The following is a 9,761-nucleotide window of genomic DNA, read 5'->3' as shown; positions in this document are numbered from 1 at the left end:
TCTTCTCACAGATGAAAAAACTAGAAACTGTCAGTGCTTTAAAATTATGGCCTATAATGTGCTAGAAGGCTCAGGGAAGAGGTGTGTTCTGAGGACTAGGGGAGCCCAAATAAAACCAGTGTTTCTGTTAGGAAGGAAGGAAAGAAAAGCAATTGAACTGGCAATCAAATTATGTTTAACACAACACCCTTGTCTGGAAACCCACCGAAAACAGAAAATAAAAAATTCCTTCTTCAGAAAAGGAGGAGATTGGCCACGGTATCCTTTACCCTTCCAAAAATCAAAATACTGTTAGAGTTATTTGCCTCAAAATATAGACCAAAACAAAAGTGAACACAAGCTCTAAATACTCTTCCACCCTCAGCGCAGAAGGCCCACCCAGAGATTAATTAGAGCCTTGATATGTAGGGAGGTGACAGCCGTGATGGAGGCGAGCATGTCTCTCCAGGGATTCTTCTGCTGACTGAAGAGCTGCTGGACAGAAGGAGCTCGAGCCACACTGCAGCGTCCTCTGGTCACCAGGAAGACTGCCAAATGGGAGTTCTCTTAGCAGGGGGAGGGGAAGCAGTGATTAGCAAGTTATGATGCAGAAAGTCTGTGACTTCGGGGGCTTTGCTCTGTGTTAGGACATCCATTGTACTTGAAAAACTGAGACGCTTAAGCCATATAGGTCAAAGGAAATAACTTGGTGAGCATTCGGAGCGTCAAATCTAAATTGAAGCTGTGAACTGTCTCATTTCCTGTGTCCCTGGCCTCAGAAATCACCAAGATAGTAAATATAATAAAGCAATAATACATGATGTAGGAACATGTGATAGCCTTAAGGAAACCAGGTAAAAAGAACTTATAAGGAGTGAAAATATGAACATGATGGACAAGATGTGGTATTTGTAGAAGACACACAAGAGAGCTTACGTGTGCACAGTTCGAGTTTCTGCAGAAGTATAAAGAGCAAAGGAGGAGGGAAGCTTTAATTTTTCATCCTACAGATTAGTTCTTGAGTATCTACTATATGCCAGGCAGGCACCATGCAGTGCCTGAGGAACTAGTGCCAAGCATAAACTCCCTCTTGGAGTTTAAGAATGGTGGGACCATGGGGATTGTAGGACCATATGAACAGACTGCAGCCAAGAAAAATGCCCCCAGGAAAGGCACAGGTCTTTTGTGGGCTGTAGTTAGATTTGACTTTGTGTGGAGGTTGGGCTTCTCTGAGGATGGAGCATTGCAACTTACCTGAAAGTTGCTTAAACTTATGTAGTTTAGGTAACAGATGAAAAACTTAGACCAAACAGTACTATATATTATAGTTTCTATAATAAGAGATTGTTTTAAAAAGCTTATAGACTAGAAGGAAATGTACTCAGTTCATGATCATTATTGCCTCTGGAGAGGGAGGAAAGAGAAGAGAGAACAAAGGAGAAACTAACATCTGGTGTCTTATTTCTTATTGAAAAAATATCTACATGTTCCCTAAAACTTAAAAAAAAAATCAACAACATATCTCAACCAAATATGACAACATATTAACGTTTGTTTATTCTGGGTGATACTTGTAGAATAATTTTTAGAATATTTTTTAGCCCCTTTGCTTTGTAATTTATATAGCGATCAAGAGAAACCCCTTTTTGGCAGCAGGTGCTGTCCATGTGGGAAGGGAGCCTGGCAAGGACAAGGCACCCCAGGCAGCCTGTGGAGGGCTCTGGCTGCAGGTGAAGACTGGGCTGGGGGTCCAGAGCAGATGTGAGAGGAACAGTTCGAGGTCATTCCAGGAGTACACATGCGAGTCCTTGGGTTAGAGGGTGAAAGAAGTGGAAGGATTCGGAAGAAACGTAGGCAGTGAAATGGCAGTACTCGAGTGGATCAAATGTAGACAAGGTGTCAGGAGTGACTGTGGGTGTCCAGCTTCTGCAGCTGGGTGATGATGAAGATGTGAGTCTGGTGAGGAGTTTTAAGTTGGGCTGAGGGCATTTGAAAGCCCTCAGTCTTGACTTTGCTAAGGGACAGAGATGGGGATGGGGGGGTGGAATATCTATGTATGTATGAGAAAAGGGTGAGATTCCTCAGACTTTTGGAGGAGATGGGTCTCAAACTCAAAGCACAAGCATTGGGATTAGGAGGAACAGTAGTTCCTCTGCTATAAAGAAGGGACGAAGCGAGGATGTAACCTTGTAGGTTTGCGCGTTTGGGACCAGGAAGATGAAAGATTTTATACCAAATGACTTCTATTTTTGTTTGTGGAGAGGTGGAGATCATCTGCTGAGAATGGGTGGTGGTGGGTATTGACGGTTGGAGGAAAACGGGAAGTCACAAACTAGTGACTCTAGAAAGAAGGAAAGTGAGCCAAGTAGAGATAGAAATAGAATTCCCAGAAATGTTCGCCGTGTGGCTGGTGATTATTAGTACCCCCAGCTTCTTGAGTGTGGGCACGGGGAATGGGATGGTTAGGCTTAAGCCAGCTTTGGGGTCTTGACAGACAGGTGAGATGAAAGGACAGTAAGGGGCTGCAGGGTGCGGTCAGCAGCGGGGGTGCCAGCATGCCGATAGCAGTGCTGGAAAGGATAAGACCATGGGATCTGAACTGAAGCCGGAGGAAAGTGAACAAAGAGGGGGTTGTGAGTTGGAGAAAGATGAGCAGCCAGTGGGCTGGGGTTCAGACAGGGTTAAGACATTTTGCAGTGGTTGTGGTTGAACAAATCTGCTGGAAGGAGGAGTGGAGGCCTTATTATCAGGGTGTTTAAACTGGCGATTGGGGGGTGGAGCAGTTCTGGCAATGACAAGATCCAAGGTGGAACCTCATCAAAAGTGGAGGAAGGGCCACTGGAGGTGGAGGCATTCAGGAAGCTGGACTGAAGAAGTGTCTGATGGATTTTCCACGTGATGCTAAGCCACGGTAGGGTGGCCGAGCCCAAGATGGAGGGAAGACTGTCAGATGAGGGCCAACGGTGTGGGATGACAGAAATCTTAAAGGGGCAGGGTATTTCTTTTGTTTTGCTTTCTAAAGAAGTATATGTATAAATTTATGGTTTAAAAGGAGTATTTGGGGCTGGTCATGGTGGCTCTTGACTGTAATTTCTACACTTTGGGAGGTTGAGGCGGGTGGATCACCTGAGGTCAGGAGTTTGAGACCAGACTGGCCAACATAGCAAAACCCCATCTCTACTAAAAATACAAAAATTAGCCGGGTGTGGTGGCACACACCTGTAGTCCCAGCTACTCAGGAGGCTGAGGCAGGAGAATCACTTGAACCTGGGAGGCAGCGGCTGCAGAGCCAAGATCGCACCATTGCACTCCAGCCTGGGCAACAGAGCAAGACTCCATCTCAAGAAAGAAAAAAGGATCAGTGGGAACCGGGGGAAGCTGACTTTGCAGCCCTTGAGTGTACAGGTAGTTGCCCCTTGGGGGCTGCAAGGAAGAAATGCTGACCTCAGGAGAGCCACGGAGACGGGGGAGCCCACCAAGAAGTGAAAGGGCGGTTTTGAGCCTGGCGTTGAGGACGATAGACCCATGAATTGCAGACTCTGCATATACAACTCTAGTCAAAACAGACCAAGGACTACAGTCACGCCACACACCTGCAGGGTGGAGGACTCAGACACAGTGAACAATAAACAGAAGAAAGTTGCCTTGAAATAAAGAAGAGACTTCAGATTTGCCTACTGGAAGTTATTACTGGATTTCAGAAAAATATCTTTCCCAGCAATGAAGTCCGAGATGTAGCCTGGTGAAAAAACTGAAACCCAAGGATAGAGAAAGAAATCCTGTAAACATCTAAGTGTAGAAACCCAAGTGTAGTCACCTTCAGGATGTGGGAGAGCAGTGGTGGGTGGCGCTCAGGCTGCTGTCAGACGACTTCACGCTGAGTCACACTCGGTGTTGGAAGGGAGCGGAGTGATGTCTGAGAAGTTCTGAGGGAGAGATTGTGTGACTCAAAGATTTCCTACCCCATCAAGCTATTCTTTAAGTAAAAGAGACCATAGACAGGCTTGTTCTAGAATGTGGCCTTTGCGAGCCTGTTGAGAAAAACCGTTTGACAGTTGAAACCTGCTGACCAAGAGATAAATCCAAAGGAGGATTTAGGATCAGGAAAGCTCTCGTAATAGGACTTGGGGTGGGCATAAATCTCACTTCAGAACAACTGGATATTTGGTTGTAGATCGTAGTTTATGTGTTGCAAAGCTTGGAAACATTTTATCACGCAAATCTGGATGTTAGGAAGGGACAGTGTGAAGAAGGGTGTTGACGTCCTCCTCTCTGCACGTGATGTGCCGTCTCTAGCTAAAATAGGTCATTAAGTGAAGATCCCAGTCTCTTAAAGGAATAACGTTCACAGTACATAATGAAAATTTCTAGGTGCTGTCCTTTTGATTTACCCCTTTATTGTACATTGTGAACAGTTTTGTTATTTTGTTAGGATTTTGAAGGGATTATAAACAGTGTGTTCAATTGCTGAGGAGTTAGTTTTGTGATTTTTTTTTAAATCCTCATTTGGACCTCAGCTAACAGTGGTGAGAAAGTTGTTTCTTTCGGTGCTGCGTACCTGTGACAGTTCCCCTGACCTTGCCCTGCTGATGTGCAGCTTTCAGGTGAGAGCACTGAGTTGCCGAGTTCTGTTCTCAAATGTCTCCCTTTACGTTTTGTATTTAAGGTGTATTTTGATTACATGAGAAGCTGGATCCAAATGCTACAGCAATTACCTCAAGCATCCCATAGTTTAAAAAACCTGTTAGAAGAAGAATGGAATTTCACCAAAGAAATAACTCATTACATACGGGGAGGAGAAGCGCAGGCCGGGAAGCTTTTCTGGTAGGAATCCTTGTGCTTCTGAACGCGACGTCCTCACCTTCTCACTCACTCCCAGTTTACTCACGGATTCTCTCCTGTGTGTTTGTACGTTTAGTTATGTGAAAATTGCAATGATCCGTATCTCATATCTCAGTTGGGGGATTTTGCTCCCTTGGGGACATTGGGCAGTATCTGGAGACACCTGATGGTCATGACTGGGAAGGTGCTCCTGGCAGCGAGTGGGCAGGGGAGAGAGGAGTTGCTGCGCGTTCACAGGGGGTGCTCAGAATGACCCCACGATAGAATTATCCATTCAGATGTCAGCTTTGAACTTGATAACTTCTGCCCTAGAATAAACCCCTCTTTTCCCTCTAATAAAAGGAAGGAAAATATAAGTCCTTTAAGAGTAGAAGATACCTAGTCTTTCAGTCTCAGTGGGGACACCAGAACTTATTTCCTGCCACTGTTTGGGAATGTAGTGCTCATCATAGACTCTCTTTATGAATTGGGTGTACACAGGGTGAAGTTACAGAAATGTAAACAAGAGGGAATCATGAAGAGGGCAGTGCAGTCACAGGGCTGGGCTGTCAGTTCTAGGAAATGAGCATCTTTTCTTGCATGCAAGCTTGGGATTGCTGGGCACAGGGTGCATCTCCATGGTCCTTGCTGGTGGCTGCTGCACGTGGGACTTACTTTGACTTAGATGAGCATCAGTGTCCTTCCGTGCTTTAGATTCTGCTGCTGTCTGGTGGCACTGCCTTCTCCCGCTTGTCTCATCAGCGATTTGATTTTTGCTGTCTCCCTTTTATAAAGGCTCATAGATGATGCCTGTTTTAATTCTAGACCCCATTGCATTTTGTCTGTTGCATTAGAGCAGCGGCTTCTGCCTGCCTACCCTGTCTCCCAGTTCCATCGGTGTGACTTGTGCAGTTCCATCGGTGTGACTTTAGCTTTGCACCTGAGTCCACCAATCTCTCCTATGTTCAGTATCTCAGAATCTTGTATCTGCTTCTCTGTTCTAATCGCGAGTCCTTTTTGCATCCTCTCTCTTTATTTGGAGTGGACAGTGATCTTGCTCTCCTCTCATAACTCTGTTCCGTCAGGCTGTGATCCCCAGGCTGGCTTTACCTTTCTGTTGAACTTGGTGTCCATAGTCAGCCTTTTTTAAAAAGAGATTCATTGTCATTTGCAATATCTCTGCCCCCTTACTTTTCCATGATTCTGCTTTGCCTAATTCCTTGTTTGCATTTTCTGTTTCCCACCTGTCAAGCTTTGTTGAAGAAATGTTTTTAAAGGTTACTGTGTAGTTTCACTACAAATTCATGTTGTGTAATGTCACTGTACCCACAATTCCTCTTGTCAGTCTTAGTGTTTCCATCTTTTGCTTGTCATTCAGATTCCCTAGGCACAGTCCTGGCCTTTGCCTTCATGACCCTCGCTCCGAGAAGCTCCAGAATGTTTTCGTTGCCCCTTCTTGTGAACAGTCCACTTTTATTCCAGCTCTGGACTTCACTGCATTTTGTCTGTTGTATTAGAGCAGCAGCTTCTGCTTCAAACACTGTTTCTCCCAGGGTTTGTCAGTGTTGGGATCAACCCTGACTCCTTTATTTCCTGCACACACTACCTTGAGTCTTTTTGGCTGTCCTTTCAGGGTATATCTAGAATCTGACCTCTGCCTCTCAAGCACTCCACGCTCCCACTCTTCCCAAGTTGTCATTTCTCACGTGTGTTACTGCAGCAGCTTTCCAAACAGCCTCCCTACTTCTGCCTGAAGCCTCCTTGAGCTTATTCTCAATGCCACAGCCAGAATGGTCTGGTTAAAGTTATGTTAGACCATTGTCTCCTCCAGATTTCCCAGTGGCTCCCCATCTTAGGAAATGAAAGACTGCCTAACAGTGGCCCGCACGGCCTGACATGGTCCAATTTCTCATTACGTCTTTGTCCTGCTTCTAGACCCTCCTGTGCTCACTTCCCAGCCACAGTGACTCCCTCACTGTCTCCAGCCCTTTTCACCAGCTGGCCCCTCTCCATGGAGTGCTCTTCCCCCCAGTTACTTTCATGATTCGTTTTCCCAGTTCCTTCAGGTCTTTATCCTGATGTTATGTTCTCAGTTTATTTAAGATGGAAAGTCCTACCCACAAGTACTCCTTAGCTTTTTTCTCTGTTCCTTTTCTCTATGGCACTTACCAATAAGCTGAAGTACCATACATTTTCCTTTTTAGTTTTATTTATTGTTTTTCTCCATCCACTGGAGGGCTGTTACCTGTTTTGGTTGCTGCTGCTTAATACATAATAGGCATTCAATATTTGTTAAATAAGTACATTCTAGTAACTTTGCATAATCTTCTTTTTAAAAGCATGTTTTCAATCAGGCCCCTTTCCCAATCATATATTTTAAATATACCCTCTTTGCTTACCAAATGCCAAACTAATGAACATGACATCCGATGCCCTCCACAGCATGGCCCCAGGACTTTCCTGGTCCTGTTCCCCTGTCCCTTTGTAGCCTAAATACCCACTACTCTTCAGATTAGATGATTTTCTTTTTTCACGAACACGCTTCTTGCTGGACACATCTTTATGCTTTTTAATTATATTTATTGTTCTTCCTGGACTTTCGTTCCTCCTTTTCCATTTTCTTCCTTGCAGATTTTCCTCTTCCCACCATTAATCCACCTGTTAAAATTCCGCATTTGCCAGCAAGGCCCATTGCAGGGCTTTCTGACATGAAGCCATGCTTTCAGCTGGGTCTGTGACTGTGCCTTCGAGGAGGATTGGTCCTTTCTCCTCCTCCAACAAGCCTAGCACTTACCTCCTGCTGCATCTGATATTGGTTCTGTACCCACCTGCTCTCTGTTACTAGATCATAAGTCCTTTTCCTTGAACATTGTAGAGGTCAGTAAACCATTGTTGAATTTTACTTCACTCATTTAGATTCATTTTATACACTTAGGTGTACATTTTAACACTGGTATTTAGAATTGTGTATTCAGTGAGAAGGATCAGCCAGGTAGAGTGTTTCATGTTTATTGACTATACAAAGCTAATTGTGGGGAACTTTTTAAAAACAGTTGCATTTAAGGAATTCAGTTTTCCCCCTTTCAACTATCATTTAGTTTGAGGCCATTTTGCACCATTTTTAAGATTTAAGATGGAAATAGTGTTTGCGCATCTACTATGAATACAATTAAGATTTCAGGTTTATAGTGAGATACTGTGGTAGTAGAACAAAGGTAGGTACATGCCATATCCAGATTTCTACCTTTCCACATTCATGGTTTTATATTAAGAGAAGGATTTCATTGTTGATTTTTAAACTTCTAAAGCAGTAGCTGAACCTCTCAGTTTCTCAGGCAAGAATCAGGCTATCAGTAGGGACAATTTTTCCCTGTTTTATTTTTGTTACTTTTGTTCCTTAGTGACATTGCAGGAATGCTGCTGAAATCTACAGGAAGTTTTTTAGAAGTTGGCTTAGAGGAGAGCTGTGCTGAATTTTGGACCAGTGCCGATGACAGCAGTGCTTCCGACGAAATCAGGTTGGAGTCGTGTTTCCTTTCCTCTTCCGCTTCTTGCCTCGTAGTTTTCTTCCTCCTGGTGAGATCCTAGAAGGGGTCTTGTTCAAACCAAATTGTGTTGGCCTGGAAGAATTTGGGCAGTAGTTATAAAGGGATTTATTTGTCTTTTCATATGATTTCTTAGATACGGTTTTATGTGAAATTTTCTTTGAAGGTAAACTTAGAATTTATTTAGTGTGATAAAAATAGTGCTAACTTAAGAGAAAAAGATAAAGTTGACTAAAATGAGTAAAATTTTCTTTACGTTGTCTGGAATACCTTATATATTAGTTTCTGTTGTTAAAAAGTCTGTGTAGTGGTCCATTAATACATTTTAATGATATTTTGATACATTTGTATTCTTAGTTTATTCCTTCTGTTGAACTTTAAGCTTAAGTGTATGAAACTGTGGCTTTTCTGTTGGAATGTCCTCAGATTTCTGTGCAGATAGTATTTAGGTGGAACCTTTTGAAATTGCTACTCTTTGTGGCATATGTATCAGGCATATAGCAACTTTGTGGCCGTATAATCAGCAAGATCATATGATTCAAACTTACCAAATGCTCAGATAGAACTCACTTCTCCAAAGCTAAAATGTTTTCTGTCACCATTCATGGTTTGATGAAAAATACCTTTTGGGTTTCAGAACACCTGATATGTTTTTATGACAAGGTTAAAGAAAGAAGTTCCCACACAGGTTCTTACCTGGGAAAATACTGAATAGCTGAGAAATTGACTTAATAAGTTTGTAGCTCTTACAGGTTTGAGATCTAACATGGTGGGTTCAAAATAACCCCAAGCATGTTGATTCCAAATCAACATGCGAATCCAGGAATTAAGATGGTGAACTGCAGAGTGTCTCTCATGACACACTCTGTTTACTCGTGACAGATCTCAAAGGGGGGCCGTGGGCAGTGGTGTGCTGGAGCCGCTTCTCCTGGCCTAAGAGAGTGAGCGGATCAAGCACATCTCCCAAATCATTCCTCAGTGACATCATACTGCTGCCTTGAAATTAACTATGATGGGAGTATTTACACCACAGAAATCAGCATGCACTACATAAGATAGTAATTTAGGGGCAGCCAGTTGGTAAATATTTACCAGTCTACACTGTATATATTTCTTTTTAGATCTTGAGCCAGGAATTAAGAACTTAGCTTTAAACTCCAAGAAGTGATCACAATGGAATCTTAAGAAAATTGAGCTTCCTGTTATGTGAAGGTTATTTAATGTGCTCTGCTAACATTAAAAGGATATGAATATTTTCTACAAAACTGTCAGGAGCAGGCTTCTGAATATTTTGACTATATCCTCAGCAATTCGTTGGTTCCGTTTAAAAAAATCTGCAGTCTTCTTACTGTGATTTAGAATTTGCTTCTTCTTTATTGTTAAATCCCTTTTGCACCCCTGGGGTATTCCCTAGTG

At 43.2% G+C, this 9,761-nt stretch overlaps 1 protein-coding gene across 5 annotated transcripts in view; it reads left to right on the top strand.

Annotated features, from left to right (window-relative positions):
• The window catches only part of MAP3K4 (mitogen-activated protein kinase kinase kinase 4), a 121,613-nt gene that overhangs the window by 81,454 nt on the left and 30,398 nt on the right, over positions 1-9,761 (top strand). For all 5 annotated transcript variants that reach the window (XR_005201721.1, XM_017537984.2, XM_017537968.2 and 2 more), the window contains exons 6-7: positions 4,646-4,803; positions 8,202-8,318. Coding sequence is in view for 4 of the 5 variants with exons in the window: in XM_017537984.2 (XP_017393473.1) it covers positions 4,646-4,803; positions 8,202-8,318 (275 nt within the window). In the remaining variant the exon portion in view is untranslated. The remainder of the gene's footprint in view (positions 1-4,645; positions 4,804-8,201; positions 8,319-9,761) is intronic.

Source organism: Cebus imitator, unplaced genomic scaffold (assembly GCF_001604975.1).
Source record: "Cebus imitator isolate Cc_AM_T3 unplaced genomic scaffold, Cebus_imitator-1.0 Scaffold6, whole genome shotgun sequence".
NCBI lineage: Eukaryota > Metazoa > Chordata > Mammalia > Primates > Cebidae > Cebus > Cebus imitator.
Note: the sequence above shows the minus strand (reverse complement) of the source record. Positions and strands in the feature narration are given on the sequence as shown.